This window comes from Narcine bancroftii, chromosome 13 (assembly GCF_036971445.1).
Source record: "Narcine bancroftii isolate sNarBan1 chromosome 13, sNarBan1.hap1, whole genome shotgun sequence".
In the NCBI taxonomy this organism is placed as follows: domain Eukaryota; kingdom Metazoa; phylum Chordata; class Chondrichthyes; order Torpediniformes; family Narcinidae; genus Narcine; species Narcine bancroftii.
In genome coordinates this window covers 65,582,629-65,610,140 of record NC_091481.1, presented here as the reverse complement: position 1 = coordinate 65,610,140, position 27,512 = coordinate 65,582,629, and the positions used below count along the sequence as shown (strand labels likewise).

The following is a 27,512-nucleotide window of genomic DNA, read 5'->3' as shown; positions in this document are numbered from 1 at the left end:
TTATGTAATGGACATGTGGCAAGGATGGGACTTGGAGATTTAATTGGCAGTTCTCTTGGTAGATAGCCAAGGCTCTCTTTCCCGAAACACGGATGGAATTCAGATTGAGTGGTGGATGATTACCTGGTGATTGTCCATTGCTGTAAGGCACTTCTAGGATGAAGGTGGTTTCCAAGATACAGTGGGGCCCTGCTGAGAAGCTCCCTGCATACAGCGTTGCTTTTATTTAAAAAGAATCATCTGGACTGGAATTGATTCTATCCCCATTTTTCCCTCGGAAAAGTGGCATCCATCAGAAGGACTGGATGCTGATCAGAAGATCGCTTCGCTGAGCACCCTCGCTCAGTCCGCACCTCCCAATGGGCAAACATTTCAGTTTTGCGCCACACTCCCACGCTCACATGTCTGTCCGTGGCCTCATGTCTTGTCCCACTAAGACCGCCTGTAAATTGGAGGAACAACACCTGATTTTTCCGTCTGGGAACTCTCCAGTCAGATGCCATTAACATTGACTTTTCTGCTTTCCACTAACCTGCTCTCCTCTTCCCGCTTCCCTTCCCATTTCCAGTTCTCCTCCCTCCCTTCGCCAAGCCATCCCTCCTCCCCTTGCTTGCTGCTGTCCCCTCCCTCCCTTCTCCACCTCTCACCTCCTGCCTTTGTGACCTCCCCTCCCCCTTACCCTTTTGTTCGGACGCCTGCCGACATTTTCCCACCCCTTGGGCTCAAGCCCAAAACGTCAGTTCTGTATTTTTTACTTTTGCTGCCTAAAGGACCCTGTTGGACCTGCTGAGTTTCTCCAGCATTGTGTTTTTTCTTCAACCACAGTGTTTGCATATTTTCATGTTTTACTCCAGACCTGTCCTCTCTGTTCCCCGTTCCCCATTTCTCACCCTTCCATCAATCCCTGTTATCTGGAAATCAAGCAACAGGCATCCTTAAGCATCTGGCAAAAATAATTTACGTAAAATAAATAGGCAAAAAAACCCCAAAAGTTTAAAATTGACGTCCCATTGGTTAGTTTGCCAATCGCGCAGCATGCAATCTCAAGCAACCAGAACATTCACTTAACTGGCATCCACCAATCCCTTCAGGTTATCGGATACAAGGGATTTAATTGTATTGTGTTCCTTTCATCGATTCATCCAGTTGGACTGAGCTCCCTAAAGGTGTGTATTCCTGAGTGAGAGAGGATGTTATTTTACCAGAGTTACAGAGGTGAGTGTGCGCCCTGCCACTGAGTAACCAGCCAATCTCTGGCATCCTTCTGTCGAGATCAATCAAGGGTGATCGTGGCCATCTCACCATCTTACTTGCTTGCCAGCCACTTAGTTAACATTTCTTTTATTATTCTGGAGTGTTGCTAGGGCTAGGGTTAACCCTAATGAGGGTTTGGTCAACATACCAGTGCTTGCAGTTGGCTAGATCTTGTAGCTCTCTCAGGTTGGACCTGGATCTTCAATAATCTCTGGAATCTCCTGAGAGTTGAGCTCGGTGTATGGTTTGTGTAACACAGCTTCTGCCTGTATAACACAGCCACCGTTCCTGGATGAAGGCTGGTGTCTGGGAGATGCCATGGAGGAGGGAGGTCTCCTGTCCAGCGTTCTCACTTGGCCAGCCGGCTGGAAACCCACCACTGCTGTGGGGTGGAGAAGGGCTCTCCGATCCAACTCACATTCCTCACAAGAAAGGCTCCATTCCCTCCTGATCCAAACAAGGCACCTTCTTTCTGGAGCACATAGATAGATACGCGCGCGCACGCCCACACACACACACACACACACACACACACACACACACACACACACACACACACACACACACACACACACACTATCTCACATAAACACACACACTCTCTTACACACTCACACACTCACACACATATACACACACCCTTTCTCACACACACTCTCTTTCACACACACATACTCTCACACACACACATATACACTCTCATATACACACACTCTCACATACATACATGCACACACTCACACACATACATATACCCACACACTCTTTCACACACACACATGCACATGTGCACACACACAAACACACACTCATGATTTGCTGACTGTCATATCAGTTAGACACTCCAGCACAGTTTGCCGCACAGTATTCTCATCTCAAGCCTGATTATTGCCTCTCTAAGAATCCCTGAGACCCAAGGCAGTGAAGTCAAGGTGGCTCTCTCCATTGTAAGTAATCAGTGATTCTAATGCCGTGCAGTCTCTGCAGAGTGCAGTCTCAGTGTAATTACAGTGCTAGACAGCTTTCCCTCGATGTGAGCTGTTTATTATGCAGGCTGGTGTGCTCAGTTCCAGTGGCAGGATGCCACTGTGCACTGAAGAGCTGGTGCAACTAAAGCCTCGACCCACTGCAATGCCACCCTCAGCCACCTCCGTTCCCCCTCCTCCCCCTCTTTTTGCTGCATCAAACCTATGCGCGCAAACTCAATTCCAAATTCTTGGCAATAAGCAGAAGAATCTTCAGGAGTGGATCAGAATAACATCCATTCCTGGACAGCTTTGTACGTCTCAGGAAATTTGAACAGGGAACCCCTGATATCAGAGAGTGTTGTGATCCCAGCACAGTTTCAATGTCAGGGGGGGATTGTGTGGGATGATTCCCTTCCTTGGGGAGCATAGAGCACCTTGTGCTAGAGGTTTCTGTCTGAAGAAATGTGCATGACCTGGGGTGGTTCCACCAACCGCTTTTACACCCCAACTCCCTCCATTCCTCCAGTGCTTTGCCAGGTGATTCTATCCTCTGATCCTATCTCCCACTTCCCCACATTCTCTCAGCTCCACCAACCCCCCCCCCCCCTCCCCTCCACCACACACAATAAAGGTAAAAGTTCCATTTAGAATGACACTTTGTCCGGTGCCCCTCACAGAAACCTACAGCACCTGGTGTTCCTGAGTGGTCTCCCCTCCAAGGACTGACCAGGCCTCAGCCTGCTTAGCTTCTGAGATAAGCCTGGACTCCGAATCCTCCTCCTCCTCTCCTCCACCAAAGACCTTGCGAGCTGCTGGAAAGGAGACCCCTGAAACACTCTAATGCTCAGCCTGTCGTAAAGGAGGCCTTTAGCATTCTACAGCAAGAAGCGATTAGATTGGAATGCTTACAACCCAGTAGTGGTTTGGTGGAGAATGCAGCACGGTTGGAGTAGCGGTAAGTGCCGTTACAGCGCCAGCAACCAGGGTTCGATTCCAGCGCTGTCTGTAAGGAGTTTGTACGTTCTCCCTGTGACCTCATGGGCTTCTTCTGGGGGCTCTGGTTTCTTCCCACCTTTCAAAACGTTCCGGGGAGGGGGGTGGGGGGGGGGTTGTAGGATGATTGAGCAGTGTGGGCTGAAAGGTTCCAGGTTTACCAACAGGCTGCCGGCATCCCAACTCAGCGCTGCGTGTTAAAGCCTCAGTGCCCAGGTAAAAGGCTTCTGGCTTGGGCGGGCCTTAAGGTCACCCACATTTTTTTGCATGAATGGTCTTTGCGGTCTACTTCCGGCTGGAAGCAGAGGTCAGGCCACCCTGGCTGTTGGGCTGAGACTGCATTTCTCAGCAATACGTTCAGGGCTGACAGCTTGCCTTTGATTGCGGCAACTTCAGAAACCACCAAGTCTCAGATAATATTAAAGGTGTGTGGTTCAATTTATTATTTATTAGCAATTTTATATATTATTTAGTAGCATGCCTTACTGAAAGGCACAAACCAGTGTTTTAATTACCAAATTAGGTTCTATTACACAGCCTAAAAGCTTGGGCAAACTATTTAGATTTATGGGTAATTTACTGCCGAGCAAATCTGTCGTCACCATCTATAGAGAAGGTTTTCCTATTGCCTGTGTAATCTTGCCTCATAACGGCTGTGTCAGAGCCCTGGATGTAGAAGATACAGGCTTCCTCAAGGGGATGGGTACATTGCAGTCATAAAGAGTTCACACCCAAGATATTTGCTTGGAGAACGATTTACAGGAAAGTAGTAATGATAGAATGCCCAAGGTCTTGGAGATGGTCCAAAGGATGCTCATTAGAACTGGTTACGTGGAGAGACTAATAAATCTGGATGGCTCTCTTTTAGAGTTAAAAAGCTGAAGGAAAAATCGCGAAGCAAACTGCCGGAGATGCTGAAGATAAACCCAGTAAGTATAAACACCAAACATAAATAGGAGCAGAAGGAGGCCATTTGGCCCATCGAGCCTGCTACACCATCCAATAAGATCATGGCTGATTTGGCCGTGGACTTACTCTCTGTTCCAAGCTGCCCTCAATTCCTCTACAATACCAAAATTAGATTAGATTCACTTCATTGCCATTGTACCAGTAAACCGGCCGATGAAATACAACCAGCATCTAACCAAAAGTTATTTAAAAAGTGCTGTATACATTGCAATAAGGCATGTGCAATTAAAGCCAACAGCAACACTATTCTACAACAAACTGCTAAAAAGTACTGATTTTACAATGTGAGTGCAGGGCCATTCAGCACCGGGATTCAGTCACACTTTCATAAGAGAAGCTCTTCTTGATTCTACAGGTGTGAGAGGGAAGGCTCCTGTAGCATCTCCCCATGGGAGAAGAGTGAATGATCCATGATTTGGGTGTGATGCATCTTTGATGGCGTTCCTCGCCCTGCTCAGGCATCATTCCCTACAGATTTTTTCGATGGTAGGCAATGGGATGCCAATAATCCATTGGGCAGTTTTCACTCCCCGCAGGAGCACCTCGCGATCTGGTGCAGTACAATTCCCGTTCCACACCGAAATACTATCTGTCAGCACGGTCCCAATTGAGCATCTGTAGAGATCCAACAGAGGCAGATCTTCCTCAAAAAAAACATAAAGGCCCAGGTGTGCCCTTTTAATCAAAATTGAAAGAGTTCGGGGACCAAGTGAGATCTTCAGAGATTATGGACGCCAAGGAATTTAAAGCTCGGTAAACCCTCCACCGCCAACTCCATTGATGTAAGTCGGGTCGTGAGAGCGTGGCTTCTGGCACGCCTGAAGTCCACCATGATCTCCTTGGTCTTCCCAGTGTTGACTGTCAAGTTGTTACTGGCATACCACAAGGCCAGGTGCTGAACCTCATCCCTATAGGCCGTTTCAGTGTGCCCTTGAATCAGGCCTAGTGCTATGGCGTCATCTGCGAACTTGATTATTAAATGTGTACTGTAGATAGGAACGCAGTCGGAGGTAAAGAGGGTATGCAAAAGGGGGTCTCAACACACAACCTTGGAGTATTCAAGGTAAGAATGGAAGATAAAATATTTCCCAGCTTAACAGATTGAGGTCTGTTAGTCCAAATTCCAATTACAAAGGGATGGACTGATACCATGCAGATGAAGTTTGGTTATTTGTGTCTTAAGGTCATTGAATGAGGTAGTCTCTACTGATTCCTTTGGCAGAGAATTCCACAGATTCACCAGTCTCTGGAAAGAAGCCGTTCCTCCTCATCTCCATCCTAAATCTACTCCCCGAATCCATGCCCTAGTTCCAGTGTTGCCTGCCAGTGGAAACAACCCCACCCCATGGCTTACACTTTATCTATTTCTTTCATCATTTTATACGTTTCTCAGATCCCCCACATTCTTCTGACTTTCAGTGAGTACAGTCCCGGTATAGTCTGGGGTGAAACAAGAACGTCTGCAGACACCGAAATTGTAGTAAATACACAAAATAGCTGGAGAGACTCAGCAGGCCCTACAGCGTCCACAGGAGTAAGTGTTTTCACTGTCAAATGCTCCAAGATGCACTTTTAAAATAGTTTCATTAAACAAGCTATCCAGGCAAGTCAACCCACACAGCAAGCAGTGCAAAAGTAAATAACTAAAGTGCCAGTGTTGGGAACAGTGTTACAATAATCCATGTACATAGGGAGGAGAGTACAGAAGTATAGAGCAATTGGATTATTGTCATGGACATGAGTACGATGTACAGATGCACTAACCTAGCTTGTTGCAGCTACACTGGGTTAGGACTAAGATTCCTTTATATTGGAGTGACTGGGCGCAGACTGAGAGCACCTCGGCTCTGTCCGCGAGATTGGGTGGAAAAAAAATGTTTGAAAAAACCACTGGTTTAATCGTCCCTCATTGACTCGTTATGTGCAGGGTTGCAGAACTCCAAAGGGAATGGGCCAATGACAATTTTTCTCGGCAAATATTTCAGTAACAATTGGGTCCAGAGCAGTGATTCTCAACTTTCCCTTCCCACCCACATCCCACCTTAAGCAATCCCTTACTGACCACAGAGCACCGAGTGCACAGGGATTACTTAAGGTGGAATGTGAGTGGAAAGAAAAAGTTTGAAAACCACTGGTCAAGGGAATCTGGAGAGTTTGGGCAGACTTGGCTTGTTGAGTGTTGGAGACTGAGGGAGATCTGATAGAGATTTCAGGTTCAGATTTATTGTCATAGTATATACAACCCTGAAATTCTTTTTTTCTGCAGGCGAGGCAGAATTACCATATTGGTAATGCAAAAAAACTGTACTCTACGTACACATGTAAAACAAATAAAGAAATGTAAATAAACTGACTGTGCAATAGAGAGAAAAAAATCAATTACATGCAGAAGTCCCTGATTGAGTTTGTCGTTGAGGAGTCTGATGGTGGAGGGGGAGCAGTTATTCCTGAACCTGGTGGTTCAAGACTTGTGGCACCAATACCTCTTTCCTGATGGCAGCAGCGAGAACAGAACGTGTGCCTGGAGGGGTGGATCCTTGACGATTGCCGCTGCTCTCCGACGGCAGCGCTCCCCGCAGATGTTCTCTGAGTGGGAAGGGTTTTGCCTGTGATGTCCTGGGCGGTGTCCACTACCTATTGCAACGGTTTACACTCAGGGGTATTGGTGTCGCCCCAATACCAGACCGTGATGCAGCCGGTCTGCCCACTTTCCACCACACATCGATAGATAGAGGTGAATGAAGTTAGGAGAGGCAGGGAGTTGGCTGGTTAGATTCTATGACATGGATCAGATATAAAGGGCCATACATCCAAATGCATCTCCCCCCATCCGTGGTTTCACTTTCTGCAGTTTCAGTCAACCGTGGTCCGCCAATGGAAGGCATTTTCCTTTCCACCACCACAGAAGGGGCAGATCATCTTAAATCAACTACACTATCAATGGCCCCAAAGCTGGCAAGTCGGATATGCCAAAGAGAAGCCAAAAAGTGCTTCTTTTAGGTGAAAAGGTGAAAGTTCTCGACTTAAACTTGATCATAGGTATGTATGTATTTGAAAAAAACATAGTGTATATAGGGTTGGAATGTCAGACATCCGCTGGGGGTCTTGGAACATGAATGGGGGGGACTACTGTATAATATATCTTGTTGGCCCAATACCTTGATGCTAACTCTTGCGCTTCCCACCCCTTAGATATCTCGGTCAGTCTGCTCTCCGTGATCGTCACTTTCTGCGGCATCGTGCTTCTTGGCGTCTCCCTCTTTGTCTCCTGGAAGCTGTGCTGGATCCCATGGCGGGACAAGGGTCTGAACCCACAACGCCGGGACTCCCAGCACCATCCACACCAGCACCTCCACCACCACCACTCACACTTCACTGACCTCACCGTCGAGAGAGTGGACTGCGGGCCCGAGATGCCGGAACGTTCTTACCTGGACCTGGAGTCCTATCCCGAGTCTGGCATTAAGCTGAGCCAGACCTCCCCCGATATCCCGGTGGACACCAGCTCGGGGAGCAAGGAGAACAGCCTCCCAAATGCGCACTCCCAGCAACAGGTCTCTGCCCCTCCACCGGCGACAAGGTGGGGAGCTTCCGTGTTCAGCATGTTGGGCTGGGGGAAGTGGGCTTTGGGACAAAGAAGCATAAGAGGAGACTTAATAGAGGGATACAAGAATATGTAAGGCATAAGTTTCCCAGGGCGAGAGTAGCAAACACCAGAGGACATCTGTACAAAGTGAGGATTTAAATTTAGACATACAGCAAGGTAAGAGGCCTGTGAAGCTGTAGCTGCCCAATTTATACCCCATTAACTGCACTCCCTGTACGTTTTGAACGGTGGGAGGAAACCGGAGCTCCCGGAGAAAACCCATGCAGACACGGGAGAACGTACAAACTCCTTACAGACAGCCCGGGACTCGAACCCCAGTCCCGATTGCTGGCGCAGTAAAGGCGTTGCAGGGTAAGTTTTATTACGCAGAGAGATGTGGCTGCCTGGAATGCCTTGCCAGGGGTGGTAGAGGAGGCTGGAACAATAGCAGCATTTAAGAGTCTCTCAGACAGGTATATGGATGAAAGTAAAATAGAGGTTACGAGGTAGGGAAGGTTGAGTTTTATTTTGGTGGTAATAATGGGTCGGCACAACATGGTGGACCGAAGGGCCTGTACTGTGCTGTTAGGTTCTATGTTTCCCACACGTGGCAACCAAGCCCTTCCTTTCCCTGACGTTCTCCATCACAACATCTCCCACTCTGCCCCTCCTCACTGCTGCACATGTCCACTGTCCATTGCCCACACCTCCAGCCACTGGGTGTAGATGTAGGAGCAGAATCGGGCCATTTATTGATATGAGGTGAACTGAAGCTAGGTCATGTTCTGCTGGTGCCTGGAGGATCCATCTGATCATCAGAGCACGAGGCACAGGAACAACTCTCTGCTGGAATGTGACCCCATCCGGTGAATGGCACCACTCCTTGCAAGGGGAAGTGTGCAATGGCATGACATTTTCTCCTGATGCCCGTGAGAAGCCCAGTGAGTAGTGCCGAGGTCTTGAAACCCCTCGCGGACAGTTACAAGGTCAACTACCAATGCCTGCATCAGTGGCGAGACTAGGGTTGGTGTCTCCCAGTGTGGTAATGCATGGTGCCACCCCTCCCACCCCATGGACTAAGTGTGTGTTCCTTGTATGTCTAGGGTTGTGACGGTGACGCTGAGCAGGTGGGATGGGGGGGGGGTGCTGTGGGATGGCTGAAAAACTGCACTAAAATTCTATAGACAGTCATTTTGGTGTCAGCCCCTTTGATGGTGTCACCTGGTGCACCCCCCCCCCCCCCCCCCACCCAACCCCTCTAGTGATGCCAGTGGCCTGCTCCACAAAGCCAGGACCTGTAACATTTCAATTTCCCCTGCAGGTTCAACTCACTCCCGAGGCCGATCCCACAGCAGCTGAGCAGCCCGGAATTTGGAACTCAGGCTGAAGAGAAAGTGGAGCAGGTGACCAGCATCGGGCAGATCAAACCCGAGCTGTACAAGCAGCGGTCAATCGACACAGAGGCCAAGAAACACCAGAAGGTCAACTGCGGCCGGATTAACTTCATGCTACGTTATACCTACACCACTGAGCAGCTGGTGGTCAAGATCCTGAAAGCCCTTGACCTGCCCGCCAAAGATGCCAATGGATTCTCTGATCCTTACGTGAAGATTTACCTGCTGCCCGACCGTAAGAAGAAGTTTCAGACCAAGGTCCATCGCAAGACCTTGAACCCAATCTTCAACGAAACCTTTCAGTTCAATGTCCCCTTTAACGAGCTCCAGAATCGCAAGCTGCACTTTAGTGTCTACGACTTCGACCGCTTCTCTCGTCATGACCTCATTGGCCAGGTGGTGTTGGACAACCTGCTGGAGTTCTCTGACTTCTCTGAGGACACGACCATCTGGCGGGACATCCTGGAAGCCACCTCAGTGAGTTGTTTTGGGGAATGGTGGGGGGGATGATGGGGCAGGAGCTTTAATTTAGCTTTTTTTTGCAGGCCCGCAGGCAAAATGGAGGACTCCCTCCACACTGTCCACCACTAATGCTGGTAAAAAACAGTGTTGGAGAAGCTCAGCAGATCAAACTGTGTAGTTTATGTTGCAAAGGTAAAGATACAGAACGAATGTTTCGGGCATGAAAGGTATGAGCAAAATGTGGGCAGGCGTTCAAACAAAATGGTGGTGGCAGGGGGAGGAGCACAGTCGCACAGGCAGGAGGTAATAGGTGGATAAGGGAAGGAGGGCACACCAGCAAACAGGGGGGTGTCTCTGAATGAAAGGGGTGGAGAACTGAAGGAAAGAAGTCAGAGGGATGGGGAAGAGAGGGAGAGCAGAGAGTAGGCTAGCTCCTTTTCCACTGGCACCTTATCCCAGGAATTAACGGGGAATTAATTGGTTAGGGGTCCAGTGGAAAACAGCACGCCAGCGTCAAATCACGCCGGGGATTGACGGCCTCTATCCCTACTCATATCCCCGGTGGCATGCCGATTAAACCAGTGGAAAAAGGACAACTTCCATCCATTCCATTCGAAGGTTGACACCCTGATCCCTGGGGATGAGTTGTGTTCAGTGGAAAAGCAGTCAGTGTCCTGGATAAAGGTGGCCCAGTGGAAACAGCACAAAGGGCTTCCTATCCCAGGACAGTGCATGGCCAATAAACTGGGGTGCCAGTAGAAAAAGGGCAGATGTTACTGCTATCCGGTGGGAGAGGGCCCAGATGGAAAATCAAATGCTGATGTAGGGCTCAAACCCAAAATGTTGGTTCTGTATCTTTACCTTTGCTGTATAAAAGACACTGTTTGACCTGCTGAGTTTCTCCTGCATAGTGTTTTATTTCTTCATCCACCGTGTCTGCAGACCTTTGTGTTTTACCACTAATACACTGGTGAGAGTTTGCATTGAGGCCTCGACCTACCCCACTTTCCGCGGGTCTCTGCCTGGGTCAGAAGGTGGTCCGATGCTGCGAGTGTAGGCCGGTCCTCTCAGCCAGGAATGGGTGAGAGTGCTACTCTGTCGAAGAAACCGCCTTTCAGAATTTGTCCTACCTCTCAAGTGGTGGGAACTAACCTTTCAAAGACAAGCAGGGGTGATGTCCCCAATGTCCTGCCCAAATGTAGTCATTTGTTGGAAGAATGAGAGGGGTCCTTATTGAAACATCTAAAGGCATAGATAAGATAGAGGTAGGTAAGTTGTTCCCATTGGTGGGGGGAGACCAAAACTAGGCGTCACAGCCTCAAAATACAGGGTAATAGATTTAGGACGGAGATGAGGAGGAACTGCTTTTCCCAGAGAGTAGTGAATCTGTGGAATTTACTGCCCTTTGAAGCAGTAGAGGTGACCTCAGTGAATATATTTAAGACCAGGTTGGATAGATTTTTACAAAGTAGGGGAATTACGGGATATGGGGAAAAGGGCAGTCGGTGGAGCTGAGCTGATCATCAGATCAGCCATGATCTCATTGAATGGCGGAGCAGGCTCGATGGGCCGGATGGCCGACTCCTGCCAGAGTCAACATCAGGAGAGATCTAATCGGTGGGGTGGGGGATGGCAAATAGAACTCACTCAGCGGAGGGGAGGGGAGCGGGTGCCATACTTACCATGAATCTCCTCTGTCCAGCACATCATCACACTTTCAGGCAAATGCACGTGGAGATGAAACCATGTGATTCATTTTGGTGACACCCCCTCTGATGGCGTCAGTGCGGTCCAAACCCCCCTCTCCCCCAGCGACGTTAGTGCTGCGGGTGGGTGTGGGGGGTGGTCACAATAACATGGGGGGGTGGGGATGGCCCGCGAATGCCCCTCCCTCCCATCACGCCGAGCCTGACTCCTGCTCCTACAGTAGCATGATCTAGGTTATTGTCAATTTGTTGTTTGTGGAAGGTTGCTGTGCCCATATGTGCTATATTGCAACTGTGGACACACTTAGTGATCACTTTCCTGGCTGGCAAATCACCCAGAGATGGTTTGGAATCATTCCATAGAAATGTGAATTGATTTTGTCTTTTCCTTGGTTATGGGCACAGTCTGAAGAGGGTTTCTCTCCCAGTATCCTCGTCAATATTTCTGGCCTCATGAGGGTAGATAAAAACTGATAAAGCCTTGGGTAGAACACATTGCTGGAAGATCTCCAATGGGCTAGGCAGCATCTGCGGAGGCAGAAGGATGGTTGACATTTTGGGTGCTGAAGCAAGGTGCTAAACTGAAACGTTGACCATCCTTCTGCCTCCGCAGATGCAGCTCAACCTGTGGAGTCCCCCCAATAGATTGTGTTTGCTTCTAATTCTGGCATATACACTCTCTAGAGTCTTCAAGTTCTGGAGTCTACGCTGGTCCCAGTATTCTTCACTGATTGGTTGAGATGAGGAAGCTGAGTTGAAGAAATGTTTCTGTCATTGGTTGGCTGAGTTGAGGCAATATCTCATTCATTGGGTGGCTGAGTCGAGGCAATATCTCAGCCACTGATTGGCTGAGTCAAAGAAATATTCTCCCAATTTTCATTCATGGTGAAAAAAATAGAACTGGTTATGTTATGTCAGTACAACCATAAGGTACCCATGTTTGGAAAATAGTTGCTTTAATTAAATATACTACTTTTGTTTACATAACAACATTTACATTAAAAAGGTATTTTGAGAATGTTGAGACAATGAAGCATAAAATAACTCTTTCTTGTGTAGATTTGTCACAGATTTGGGGTGCTAAAGTAATAATTATCCCTGCAGTGATAAAAAAAATATGTTGCAGTTATAATGGAAGAAGAAATGTTTGATTTAATTTTAATGTCAAATTAAATTTCATTCCGATGTCACTGTCACCTGGCAGATCTTGCTCAACATCCCTCATCCACTGAGTGTTCCAGGGACGGTTCATTCCATCGCCCTGGACGTCATCATGTGATGAGACAGGGGAGAGTTGACAGCTTTTGGAAGTAACAGGAAAGGGAGTTTAGCAAATGGTTTGGAGCAGAATCCCTGCCATGGATGGACAGACCAGTGATCAGCTGTCAGCCAGGGCAGACCGAACAACACAGATGTAACTGTTTCAATTAGTGTGACCAGACTGTTCCTCCCTTTCACTCCTCTAATCTGTCATTTTCCCTACGTTCCACCTCCCTCCCTTCTCTGCCTCCTTACCTTCCCCTTCCTCCCTCTCCCCTTAACTTCCTCCCTCTTCATCTCCCCTTCACTTCCTCCCTCTCCCCTTCTCCATCTCCCTCTACCTCTCCCCTTCTGCCCTCTCTCTCTCCCCTTCACTTCCTCCCTTCCCTCCCTTCCTCTCCCCTTTCCTCCCTCTTCCCTATCTCCCTTTCCTCCCTCTCCCCTTCCCTCCCTCCCTCTCCTTTCCCCCTCCCTCCCTCCCCCTCCCTCCCTCTCCTTTCCCCCTCCCTCCCTCCCCCTCCCTCCCTCTCCTTTCCCCCTCCCTCTCCTTTCCCCCTCCCTCCCTCTCCTTTCCCCTCCCTCCCTCTCCTTTCCCCCACTCCCTCCCTTCCCTTTCCCCCCTCCTCTTCCTCTTTCCTCCCCCTCTCTGCTTGCACTGAGTCTGAGGAAACAATGCTCACTACAAAAACGAGCAAAGATGGGTGCAAGCAATGATGTGAATTGGAATGTGTTCCCTCGTAGAGCACTTGTGAGAGTCTTTAATAAACTGTAAAGGGAGCTGGGCAAACAGCGGAGGGAGAAAGGCCAATGGTGTGTGGAGCCAGATTCAGTGATTAGGCCAGTGGTTCCCAACCTTTTTCTTGTCATTCACAACCCACTTTAAGCAATCCCTATGCCATGGGTGCTCTGTCATTAGTAAGGGATTGCTTAAGGTGATATATGAGAGGGAAGGGAAGGTTGAAAATCACTGTTCTGTACCCAATTGTTACTGAAATATTTGGCTTGAGAAAAATTGTCATTGGCCCAGTTCCTTTGGAGTTATGAAACCGTGCACATAACGAGTCAATTAGGTACAATTAAAACAATGGTTTTCAAACTTTTTCTTTCCACTCACATCACACCTTAAGCAATCCCTTACTAATCACAGAGCACCGAGGGCACAGGTGGTGTGTGAGTGGAAAGAAAAAGGTTGAGACCCACTGGGTTAGGCTGAAGGCCTGTTTCTTCACTGGAAGTTCTCTGCCACCTTTCTGCACTGCTACATTCTCAAAGGGCATCAAGAACACTGGCTGGGCACATTTACTGAATGTTGGTCTTTCTTCCAGTGCTTGGCCATTGGATCTCAAACCACAGGTGGTGCTCACCAGCATTGCATGGGCACAAATTTTGATTGGGCTGAACTTGGACCTCCTTAACATGTTTGAATTCTCATGGTAGGTGGCAGGTCCTAGCTCTCGTTAGCATTGATTGGGTAGCAACAGAGATTGGACCAAACCCAATTCTCATGGATAATCCTCAATAGCATTTATCAGGTGATGGCTTTGATCAGGTGCTGGTGCTGAGTGGGCAGCATTGATTGGGGAGACCCCAATGAATGGGTGAACGTTGATTGGGCAGCATTGATTGGGGAGACCCCAATGAATGGGTGAATGTTGTTTGAGCAGCATTGATTGGGGAGACCCCAATGAATGGGTGAATGTTGTTTGAGCAGCATTGATTGGGGAGACCCCAATGAATGGGTGAATGTTGTTTGAGCAGCATTGATTGGGGAGACCCCAATGAATGGGTGAATGTTGTTTGAGCAGCATTGATTGGGGAGACCCCAATGAATGGGTGAATGTTGTTTGAGCAGCATTGATTGGGGAGACCCCAATGAATGGGTGAATGTTGTTTGAGCAGCATTGATTGGGGAGACCCCAATGAATGGGTGAATGTTGTTTGAGCAGCATTGATTGGGGAGACCCCAATGAATGGGTGAATGTTGTTTGAGCAGCATTGATTGGGGAGACCCCAATGAATGGGTGAATTTTGTTTGAGCAGCATTGATTGGGGAGACCCCAATGAATGGGTGAATGTTGTTTGAGCAGCATTGATTGGGGAGACCCCAATGAATGGGTGAATGTTGTTGGAGCAGCATTGATTGGGGAGACCCCAATGAATGGGTGAATGTTGTTGGAGCAGCATTGATTGGGGAGACCCCAATGAATGGGTGAATGTTGATTGGGCAGCATTGATTGGGGAGACCCCAATGAATGGGTGAATGATGATTGGGCAGCATTGATTGGGGAGACCCCAATGAATGGGTGAATGATGATTGGGCAGCATTGATTGGGGAGACCCCAATGAATGGGTGAATGATGATTGGGCAGCATTGATTGGGGAGACCCCAATGAATGGGTGAATGATGATTGGGCAGCATTGATTGGGGAGACCCCAATGAATGGGTGAATGATGATTGGGCAGCATTGATTGGGGAGACCCCAATGAATGGGTGAATGTTGTTTGAGCAGCATTGATGGGAAAGAAACCAATGATTGAGTGAATGTTGATTAAATTTAAAATGTAGACATACACCACAGTAACAGGCCCTTTTGTCCCACGAGTCTGTACTGCCCAATTACACCCAATTGACCTCCACCCTAAGTACATTTTGAAAGGAGGGAGGAAACCGGAGCACCTTCATGAATGAGGAGAATGTACAAACTCCTTGCCGACAGCGCCAGATTTGAACCCTAGTCACTGTGCTAACTGGCCCAGGTCTTCATTGGTGTTAAACAGGAGCTTGTGCTGTTTGGACCCAATTTGTTTTCGTTAGCATTGATTGAGTGTGAATTGGGGAGGGTGGGGTGCTGGTGAGTGGATGATACTGACACATAATATCTACTCACCCCAGTGAAGCAGACTTTTATCTCATGTAATGAGATAGCTCTCCTGACACTGTTCTGCTGCGGTCAGGGACTGATGGTTGTTTTTCTTTTCAATTGGCGGAGACGATTGTTTAGCCACAGGTGCGTGGACAAACCGAGGGTGATCTTTTGAGCCACTTTACAGTTCCCACTGTAGGTGGCTGTCAGTCATTAGTCTGTGTCCCTGGGCGCTCAGGAACATACTGCCTGTCCTCTACTCTTCTGTCCGGGTTGCCAGTTGTGCTGGACACAGCTTCAGCAGGGAACATGATTTTTTTTCTCAGCTATCTACTTGCTGAAGGGGTCTCAACTGTGGCGTTGGAAGGAGGCTCTTCAGCCCATTCTGCCTATGCTGGATCTTGGAGAGCACCGAACCATTCTCTCCATTATTCCAATAAAAATAGTAACACAAGGCTGGAGAAACTCAGCAGGTCAAATGGTGAAGATACAGGATCAACGTTTCGGGCTTGAGCCCTTCATCAAGAGATGAACAAAGTGTGGGCAGGCGCCCAAACAAGTCTACAGACATTCAAGTTTTACTCCTCTCCATTATTTTGTTCCTTTAGACATACAGCACAGTAACAGGTCCTTTTCTGGCCAATTCCGTCCAATTGATTTACAACCCTTGTATGTTCTTGAAGGGGGGGGGTAGGAAACCGAGCACCCTGAGGAAACCCACGCAGACATGGGGAGAATGTACAAACTCCTTACAGACAGCATGGGATTCGAACCCTGGCCGCAGTCGCTGGCACTGTAAAGGCATTGCACTAACCGCTATGCCAACTGTGCCCCCCCTGACCATTTTCCTCGGTTGGACATTGGATGATTTTGAGAGTTCCTCGGTAGTCGAGGCCAATGTGGGATGCACAAATTCTTCCACTGGTGAGGAAGAAGGTGGTTTTGGAGGAGGTTCATTCTTTCCTCCACTTGCTCAGGGGTCCTGAGTGCTCCTAACTCAACACCTCCAGGTTTTCAGTCCCATCCCCAAACGCTCCTCCTCCACTTTGGTTATGGACCAGAGAATCCCAAGGATCAGCATAGAAAGCGGGGTGGCCAACCTATGGTGCACGATTAGAAGTGGCGCAGAATGAAGTCACGGCTCCATCTTGCCTGATTGGAGGGTTTCGCTCTGCACTGCCTCGCCATTGGGTCACGTTGCCCACTGCACCCCTCCCGCCCACTGATTGAAGCCCATCTTTCTCCCCCCTGCCCCCCTCACTGCCACGTGATTGGTGGGATTCACCTTTTCCTGCCTCGTCATTGGCTCGCACTGTCTGTCCATCAGCTCTCACTCCATCCCTTGCCGTTTGATTGGCATTAAAAGCTTGGCGAAATCAAAACAGACTCAAAAGTTTCATTAAGGTAAGAAATGTTTATCTTGTTTTTATATTAATATATCATGCAAAATATATCTTTATTTAAACATTTTTACAAGAATTGAATGGGGGTACAAGAGTTGAACTTGGGTGTGAAAAAAATTGACACATGGAATGCAAAAGGTTGGCCACCCCTGGTGTAGATGTTAAATTTCCACAAGGAGGCCTTGAGCACAGAGGTAAATGGGAGCAGGAGTAGGCCACTCGGCCCCTTAATCCTCCCCCTCAATATGATCAAGGCTGATCAATGCTAGATTCTTCCCCATCAGCCTCAGTCACTTAATCTTTTGAATATTTATCCATCATTTTCAATATATTGCAGCAAAAGGGTTGTCGTATGAGGTGCGTTTGACAGCTCTTGGCCTCTACTCGTTGGAATTTAGGAGAATAATTGGGGGGTTGGGGTGGATCTCATTGAAACATGTTGAAAGGCATTGTCAGAGCAGATGTCGAAAGGTTGTTTCCCATGGTGAGTGAATCTGGGATAAAAGGGCACAGCTTCAGGCTATATACTTTGAACACAGGTGCAGAGGAAGTTCCTTAGCCAGAGCCAGGTGGTAAATCCGTGAAATTTGTTGGAAGAGGCGGCTGTGGAGGCCAAGACATTGGGTGTATTTAAAGCAGAGCCTGATCATTATACTCATTCAGGAGCCTTGCAATTTGGGGTGGGCGATCATGTCGCTCCATCCGCCATGATCTCTGTCCCTCCAAATTGTAGTTGCTGCCTCCCCTGTTCTCCTTCGGTGAAAGCTCCATCTTTGAGCTGACACCATAGTCGACGTTGAGTTCATGATGATATATGGGAAAAATACTGAGGTGGTTTCCCGTTGCCTTCTTCAGTTGCAGGGTCTACACTGGCTGTTGAAAAGCAGATTCATCTGCCCAGTGTTTTTAGTTTTACAACCATAAATTCCAATCTGTAGAATCTGCTTGTAAAAACCATCCACAATCTGCGATCCATGGCTTCACATGACCCTGATTGGGAGGCTGAACAGGTACGACACCTTGCCCAAGGGTGACCTGTCAGTTATCGGATGGGAGGAGCACCCTACACCTCCTTTTGCTGAGCCATGGCACAGCACTGACACCGATAGAGATTGATAGGTCCTTGATTAGCCAGGGCATCAAACATTATGGGGAGAAGGCCGGGCAGTGGGAAAATAGATCACCTCAATGCTGGGACAGACTCAATGGGATGAATAGCCTATTTCTGCTACGGATGTAGGATCTGGCCTCCACCTCCCTCTGAGAGTGAAAGGTCCCCTACTTTATAACTGGTAAAAACATTGCCTTGTTGTAAATTTGCAGGAATGTGGACCCAAACTCTCTGTTCTCCCCCCCTCATCCCCAAATCTTTCTCTCCGTCCACTGGAGCAGAGCACAGAACATCGCTGAGCAAAGTATAATATTCTCATTTCCTTTTACTAGCTACATTATTGGGATCAATCTCCCAAAGATTCAGCATCAGTAATGGTTTAGATTAATTGTTCCAGAGATCTGGGTTTAATCCCAACTCTCGGAACTGTCCGTGTGGAGTTTGCATGTTCTCCCTGTGATTGCATGTGGGATAGGAGCAGAAAGAGGCTAAATAGGTAATTCAGCCCATTGAGTCTTCCCACCATTTAATCATGAGCTGATCCATTACCCTCCCCCCCCCACTCACTCAGCCCTTCTGCCCAGCCTTCTCCCCATAATCTTGGATGCCCTGGCTAATCAAGAATCTACCAATCTCTGAGATTTCCACTGGGTGCTTCTACATCCCAAAGACATGGGTTAAATGGCCGCTGTAGGGGTGTGAGTAAGGGAATCTGGGGGAGTGTATGGGAATGTGGGGGAAATAAAATAGGATCAGTGTAATTGGGATTTGATGGGCAACAGAAACTCTATGGGCTGAAGGGTCTCACAAAACTGAAAATTAGTGACCTGGAAGATGATTTTATTTCTACACCAAGAAGTTGAAAATAAATGTCAGCTGACATGAGCAGTCATAACTATTCTGACATTCATTTGTATCATTGGGGAAATTCAATTGGGCATTTCCAAGAATCAGTTAAAAAAATTTCTTTATTCCCAGGATGAGTACAATGCTGGCAATTTGTTGCCTGACCCTGATTCCTGTGGGCCTAGCCGGCAGTCAAGAGTGGGCCATATTTGTGGTTTTGGAACCAGATTGGCAAGGACAGCGGAATTCCTTCCCCGAAGGCCATCAGAGTCAATGAGGTTTTACAAAAAAAAACAAGCTGATTGTTTCATGCTCTATTACTGAGTGTCCTGGGTAAACTTGTACCTCTCACTTTGTTTGTTTTAGATTGGTCACAGTGTTTGAGCTACCGAAAGAAAATAGACACACACGCCGAGAGCACTTCAGTTTATACAAATCTTTATTACAAATTCTAAAGCTGATATCAAACTACAATATGCAAGCCCTTCCCAATTATACTTATCAACGCCTGGACTGGTCCCAACTGCCAAGGCGAGGCAACGACTGCACACTTGTAGTAGGTTGTCGGGGTGCCGGTAGCAGCTTCTCCACCTCCCCCGACCGGGACGTTGGCTGGACTCTAGAGGTTCTTCTTGCTGAGAGATGTTGCCACCTCTCAGAGAGTCTCAAACTTCAGCAGCGGGACCATGGCTTATATTGCCCAAAAACTGTTTACTCAAGCACCTATTCCCAGCACAAAAAGATAAGAGAGCAAGCTAGCATGCTAGGCTTCTATCGAATAACTTTCCTAGCTTATCACTTTGAATACAATGGTTTATTTTGCTTCAAGGTTAGGTCGCTGTCTGACAGTCTGTGACCAATATAGTAACAAGCAGGAAGATTAAACGTTCTTGGTACACAGATGTCTTTTTGTCAGATAACTGCATCTCTGGGCCCCATTGTGGAATTTAGCTTATGTCTGCTAAGTCTCAAAGCAGGTTACTGATTCTCAGCCTTGCAGAAGCAAAAGCATGGTTTAAATCCTCCAATAGACTGAGGTTCATGTTTTATTTTTTAAAATCCACATTTATTTGATTGAATTTAAATTCCCCACAAGCCTAGGCTTCAAACTCTTCTTTTCAGTGTGCCAGATGTATACTCATGCAAAGATGTACCACTGATGTAACCTCAGCTTTCAATGTTAATTTTCACCAGACACCTTCCCTTCGGAAGGATACCTGGACAGTTAGTTGGGCTGTTCCAGGAATGCCTATCACTGGCGCAACCAGAATTCAGAACTGGGCACCATCATCTAACCTACACCCCACTACCCCTGCATGGTCCCTGGTCCCAATCCCTGAAGGGTTCTGGTTGATCACCATCCTTATCAGGTCCCTGACTGCTGTAGCTTTTCCGCCCACTGACTACTTGACCCAATCCAACTCCTAGCAGGACCCCAGGATGTGTGGAGGACCAGCAGCTGTGCAGTCTCAGCACAGGAAATGTGGGTGGTCACTTCTACGGAAGGGTTGACGTGTCTCCAGCGGGGCCTCAGGGCCCTCCACACGAGGTAGCACAGTGGTCAGTGCAATGCTGTTACAGCGCCAAGGACCGGGGTTCGAATCCGACTGTACATTCTCCCTGTGTGGGATTTCCTGGAGCCTCTCCATTTTCCTCCCACCCTTCAAAACGTACCAGGCGATGTAGGTTAATTGGGTATCCCGGTTCCCGCTCCCATTCTGTACCTTACCAACTGCCGAATCCACCTAAGGCAGGCCACATGGGGCTGTCAATGAGGAACACAAGGGTGAGCAGGCATTCCAGTGCAGAGGGAAGGAGTGCTACACTGTCTACAATGTTATCCTTTGGATGAGGCTTTAAACTAGAGGTTTTCAAACTGCCCCCCTACACGCACATTCCACCTCATGCAATCCCTAGTGCAGTGGTTCTCAACCTTTTTCTTTCCACTCACATCCCACTTTAAGTAATCCCGATGCCATCAGTGCTCTGTGATTAGTAAGGAATTGCTTAAGGTGGGAAGGGAAGATTGAGAATTGCTGCTCTAGACCCAAATGTTACTGAAATATTTTGCTTAAGAAAAATTGTCATTGGCCACATTTCCTTTGGAGTTCTGAAACCATGCACATAACGAGTCAATTAGGAACAATTAAAACAATGGTTTTCAAACTTTTTCTTTCCACCCATATCCCACCTTAACCAAAACCTTACTAATCACAGAGCACCTATGGCATCGGGATTACTTGAAGTAGTTTGTGAGTGGAAATCCCACTGGTAGAGGGATATGGACTGGGTACAGGTCAGTAGGAGTAGTCCAGTGGTTCTCAACCTTTATTCCCCAATCACATACCACCTTAAGAATCCTGTTGAATTCTCTCTGGTTAGTAAGGAATTACTTAAGGTGACATATGAGTAGGGAAAAAAAGGTTGAGAACCACTAGGGTAGGCAGAATTATAATTTGGCGTGGACTAGAAGGGCCTGTTTTCTGTGCTGTAATGCTCTGTGGTTCTAAGTGCTGGGAGCTTGGATCAGTGCCATGATGGGATGAAAGGCCTGTTCCCCTGCTGGGTGACTCTGTAACTAGTCTCTACCAGATAGGCTAAGTGAACACATTCAATGATCCGTCCAGTGGCTGCACCCGTGTTGAAGCAGGAGATGGGTCGATGGGTGACAAGTGCCCGCTGTGTGTGAGCAGCGGTTTCTGGAGTTGGCGAGGCCTTGCAGAAGGTCTGGTTGTCATCGGAGACGAGATAGGCAGTGCGGGGTGGGAGGCTGCTCTGATGAGATTATGGTTGAGCCTGGACACCCCACTGATTTGCTGTCTGTTCCCAGCCTTCACATTTCTCAAGTTGACAGGAGTGGGAGTCCAGAGAGTGGTGACTCAAAAAAAATAAACGCTTTCTCCTCCTCCTCCTCTTGGACAGCGCCCAGTCCGTCATAAACAGCACCCCCCACACTGTCTCCTGGAACCATAGGGACACACCTGAGCCGTCTGCTTTCTGGTGGCATAGGAAGGGAGTGGGGGGTGGGAAATGAGGGCTGGCGTCAAAAATTGAATCAGATTCCAGAAGTTTCTGAGAGAGCAAATCTCATTCTGACCCAGAGTGAGTTACAGCCACACAATTATTTTGAATGCAGTTATCATTCGGTTATAAATGCAGGAGATAAGTGACACAGCAATATTCCCACCGACAACAAGGACCAGATGTAAAAACACATTGCTGGAGAAAGCAGGTCAAACTTTATGTAGCAAAGATACAGAGCCAATGTTTCGGGCTTGAGCCCTTCATCAAGCAATGATCAAAATGTGGGCAGGCGCCCGAGCAAAATGATGGGGCGGAGGTGGGGTAGGGGAGGAGCATGGTCCCACAGGCAAGAGGTACAGGTATACCCCGCTTTACAAAACTAGAGTATTCCTATGAAGCTTTTCATAAGCCGAAATGGCGTAAAGTGAAGACCCATTCACTATTATTGGAGGTTATTTTTGTGGAAGCGAATTTTCATAAAGCAAGTTTTTGTAAAATGGGGTATTACTGTAATAGGTGGATAAGAGAGGGAGGGCACAACAGCAAATGGGGGAGGGGTGGCTCTGTAAATGGAGAGGGAAGGAGGTGGAAAGCTGGAGGAAGGAAGGCAGAGGGAAAGGGAAGGAGGGAGAACAGGGAGTAGACTAGCTGAAACTAGTAATGTCGATGTTAATGACATCCGGTTGGAGAGTGCCAGATAATGTCTTTCAGTGCTGTTGGTTGAGGGATGGCAATTTGTGAGGGGGATGGAACAGAATAGCTCTTCCTTGTGACAAGGTGATAGGATTTCCTTCCACCCAAGGGAGTCCCTGGTTTTGGTCTTAGACTCGTGCATGATGGGAAGAACGGAGAGCTTTGTTTGGGCGTGGTGTCATCCAGGGTGGGCTGTGAACCTGACACCCCGCCCCCCGAAAAGTCCATCCGCTATTCTATCTCACTTGTGTCACAGCTTTTCCCCAGCACCCACTGTGCCCGCTGCTCCCAACCTGGGACACTGGGAGAGACAGTGTACCAGATGCCAAAAGAATCAGCTCAATGAATGGCGGGGCAGACTCGATGGGCCAATTTATGTGCCTATGTGTTATGGTCTTATAAACTCCTGGCACACCAGAGAGGGAGGCCCTCACTCCCCTGCCCTTAAACAACTGTGAGACCACTGATATGTGCCTCTTCAAGGCACATGTCAAAGGAAATTATATCCCTCTCGGACATCTGACCACCCAGAAGTCTTACCAATCTCTGTCATGAAGAGGCCAGTTCACCTCAGGTCCCTGAAGGTTTATCACCCTCAGACCGAGGAAATTTCCCATTTGCTATGGTTGGAGAGGTGGCACGGTTGGCATGGCGGTTAGCGCAACGGTTTTGCAGCGCCAGTGATTGGGACCAGGGTTCGAATTCCTCGCTGTCTGTGAGGAGTTTGTACATTCTCTCCCTGTCTGTGTGGGTTTCCTCCAGATGCTCTGGTTTCTTCCCACTGTTTAAAATGTACAGAGGTTGTAGGTTAATTGGGTGTAATTGGGTGGCACAGGCTCATGGGTTGAAAGGGTCTGTTACCATGGGCCTTATGTCTAAATTTAATCAACAGAGCCAGAGACAACGTGTGTTTTTTTTTGAAAAGGCCCAAATGCAAGGCGACTTCTCACCACGGGTGGTCTTGGCCTTGATTGACAGATGTGGTGGCTTCCGATCAGGTTCCCACTGGAGAGCTCACATGACCCTCCACACTACACCAAGGCAACGTCTTTTCCTTGCAGGAGGTTCACTCAAGAGGCTGATAACAACATCACACACTTGGGACCTCCTGCACCACCCGGGGCGGGGAGGGCTGCAGTAGTTCGAGAAGTTGATTCACCCCGCCTTCGAATGGATTGGGCCAAGGCCAGTGCTAGCCACATACAGAATATTGCAGGCTTGCAACTCTGCAAGGTCATTGAAAGTCTGCATCATTAAGGCACCCTTCCATTAACAATGGAATCGTGATCTGTGGCAAAATTTTCACAGGAGGCACTGGATAAGTGATTGCTTTGGCAAGGAGTGTCGCTGAATGCTACAACAGATCATTTGTTTTGTAGACCCCTTAGCAAATGCTCTTACCTGCATTCTCTCTGAAGCCATTAGATAATAGCGTTCATCTATCACATCCCCATTGGAAGCAGATATTAATTATGCTGAAAGCTAATTGAAATGGCTGTACATTGGTCAATCTCAATGACAGAAGACAGAGACGCAGTGTCTGTATTGAAATAGGGTCCAGCACATGAATCAATGCACATTGAGATGAATCTCTCAGAGAATCTTGTCCTATTGTATTTAATTAAACTCGTTGTATGGAGAAAATCTACAATACAGAATGGACTTTAATGATGCTGTAGTTCTGTCAGTGGTTGGAAGGTTGCTGATGCAGCATTGCAGGCATCCCTCCAGTGTACTTGATGGGCTGAATGGGCTATTTTTGCTCCTATGTCTTATGGTCTTGGGATATCCAGGGGTGCAGGGCTAAAAATGGTGATGTGCCTTGTGCCGCCCCATGAGGTGCCTGGAGCTTCCCTCATGGGGTGCTGGAGCAGCCCTCCGGTGATCTCCGGCAGCACTGCACCCCTGAGGGTCTCTGCTGTAGGTTGTCTGAACCCTGGGGACCGTCAACTTTATTATCATCTGATTGTACAAGTACAACCCCGATGAAACCGCGTTCTCCAGTCCTCGGTGCCAAAACACGCAGACACACAACTGGACGTAACACTTGCAGAGGCAAGTTTTCATAGATACAAATAAATAGATAAATACTGCTTCGTAAATCTGAGAGTAGCGTGGATCTCCCAGTGGCCGCCCATTTCAATTCCCCATCTCATTCCCTTTCTGACATGTCTGTTTGTGGGCTCGTGCACTGCCAGACTGAGACTGTCTGCAAATTACAATACCCCATCTTTCGAATGGGCACCCTCCAACTGGGTGGCATTAACGTCGACCTCCAGTTTCCCATTTAAAACCCCCCTCAAATCTTGGCCCTCTGTCTCCTTTGCTCCAGTCTTTTCCCTCTGTCTCCTTTCACAGAGAATCAATTCTCACGTTTCCTCATCATATCTAATTAAAACTTTTTGTTTGTGGTCTGGATCCCTCCCCATCCCATTCTCCCCCCTCTCTCTTTCAGTCTTTATTGAGATGCCTGCCTTCAGTTTAGGCACTTTCAGGTGGCCAAAATACCCCGACTGTAATACCGCCTATTGTATTCCAATGCGGCTGTCCGGTGACCACCTGAAAGTGGAGAACCCGTCCAGGAGGAGCACTTACCTAACCTTCCTCCTGTAGATATAATCTCCGGCTTGGAGAATCCCCCATTGCACCTGAAAGCAGCAGTGGGACTTGTGGCCACAGTTCACAGGAGCTGGGGTTCGCTCGGATGCGGCTCTCCTTCAGCTGGCACGTTCAGGTGATGGTAAGGCATCTTCTCCGCGGCCACCTGAACGTCCCAGCTGCACTCTCCCAGCCGTGTCTGCTGGCGCATTATCTGCGTCCGAGCACCTGAAAGCGGCTTTTGTTTATATCTTGAAGAAAGGCTCAGGCTCAAAATGTCGATGATATAACCTGTATCTTTACTTCCAATGGACGCTGAGAAACTGGCTGAGTTCCTCCAGCATTTCTGTGTGCTTTCATTCCAGTCTCCAAACTGCAGACTTCCGTGTATCACTCCTGTTCCCAGTCCCTTGGCAAATATCTATCCCTGAGTCTAAGAAAGGTAAACTGTTCATTGACAGCTTGCTGTTCACAGTACGAAATGATTACAGTTTTCATTGCCCCTAACGACACCACTGGCGGTGTTCTGTCCTTGACATCCTGAGAGTCCACACCACTGGAGGTGTTCTGTCCTTGACGACCCGAGAATCCACACCACTGGCGGTGTTCTGTCCACGACGACCCGAGAATCCACACCACTGGAGGTGTTCTGTCCATGACGACCCGAGAATCCACACCACTGGCGGTGTTCTGTCCACGACGACCCGAGAATCCACACCACTGGCGGTGTTCTGTCCACGACGACCCGAGAATCCACACCACTGGCGGTGTTCTGTCCACGACGACCCGAGAATCCACACCACTGGCGGTGTTCTGTCCATGACGTCCTGAGAGACTTCAGGCTGAATGGGAGATCCAGAATTACAGAGTGGATACAGAGAGGGATGTTTCCGTTCATGGAGAAGACCGTGCCATTATAAGATGATCAGCAAAAAATCCAGCAGGGAGTTGAGAGGAAGCTTCTTTGGCCATGGAGTGAGGGGAGGTGGATCTCACTGCCATAGGCGGGGGCTGAGAGAAATGGGGAAGATTTGTTCAGGGCAAGCTAAATGTGGTAGAAAGGAGCTCCAGTGGGTCACTGCTAGAAGTCGGTGAGGAAACCAGGAGGAGGTTCCTGACAAAGAACTGCTTGCATGAACAAGGTGGGCCAAAAGGTCTTTTTGAGACATACAGCATGGTAACAGGCCCTTCTGGCCCATGTGCCACCCAATTACACCTAATTGACTTACTGGCCCGGTACGTTGTGAATGGTGGGAGGAAACCGGAGCACCCGGAGGAAACCCATGCAGACATGGGGAGAACGTATAAACTCCTTACAGACAGCACGGGATTCAAACCCAAGTTGCTGGCACTGTAACGTTGCCACGCTAACCATGATGCCCTAAGTATAGTGCAGGGCTTTCCCTTCTGCTCCATCTTGCTACTCTATCACTCCCCCCACCCTTGACCTTCCTCCCTCCTCTGTCACCAATCCCCAGACTCCCAGCACCGTCTGGTTTCCGGGAGGGGGGGGCGGGGAAGGGGAGCGCGGGCCGGCACTCTCTCTCCACTCAGGGAGGGCCAAGAAATGTCCCGAAAGCGATCGAAGGGGGAGCAATTCTTTCCACCTGGGAAGACTGGATAAGATCATCATTCAAGAGGAATTGGTTTAATCACTGGAAATGCTGAACTTGCCCCGGGGATTAGCTGAGGTACGAGAGGGACGGACTGGCCATTGTCGTGTCACCAAAATCAGAATCTATTGTCATGAACATGTCACGAGATGGCTTGTTTCGCAGCAGCGTCAACGTCCAAACATTTATATAAACCACCTTACAAAGTATATTTTATGTAAAGTGCAAGAAAAAATCAAATTGAGGCAGTGTCTGCAGTTCATTGTTCATTCAGGTATCTAATGGCAGAGGGGAAGAAACATTTGGGATAATATTTCTCCTCGTTGTTAAGTTTTGGATTCATTGCTACCAACTGGCCTCATAAATAGTCTTCACCCCATCAAAACACTCAGATTTAAGAAATAAAACGAGGAATTAAAAAATATATGTAATCAGGTGCCATGGTTAGCACAGCACCAGGGTTCGAATCCCATGCTATCTGTGAGGAGTTTGTACGTTCTCCCCGTGTCTGCGCAGGTTTCCTCTGGGTGCTCTGGTTTCCTCCCACTGTTCAAAATGCGCTGGGGGTTTTAGGTCAACGAGGCGGCATGGGCTCTGTTACCATGTTGAATGTCTAAATTTAAAACATTAAAATGTAAAATTTAAATAAAAACGCTGGTAAGTTTCTCGGGTTATTTGTTGCCATCTCTTTCCTCTGGGCAGTCTTGCACCTTCCTGGTAGACCGCACCCTCTCTGTGCCCATAACCCGCTGTGCAAGAGGACTCCTT

At 48.2% G+C, this 27,512-nt stretch overlaps 1 protein-coding gene across 3 annotated transcripts in view; it reads left to right on the top strand.

Moving 5' to 3' along the window:
• The window catches only part of syt3 (synaptotagmin III), a 71,892-nt gene that overhangs the window by 24,000 nt on the left and 20,380 nt on the right, over positions 1-27,512 (top strand). For all 3 annotated transcript variants that reach the window (XM_069909871.1, XM_069909869.1, XM_069909870.1), the window contains 2 exons: positions 7,377-7,764; positions 9,092-9,641. In XM_069909871.1, the coding sequence (XP_069765972.1) occupies positions 7,377-7,764; positions 9,092-9,641 (938 nt within the window). The remainder of the gene's footprint in view (positions 1-7,376; positions 7,765-9,091; positions 9,642-27,512) is intronic.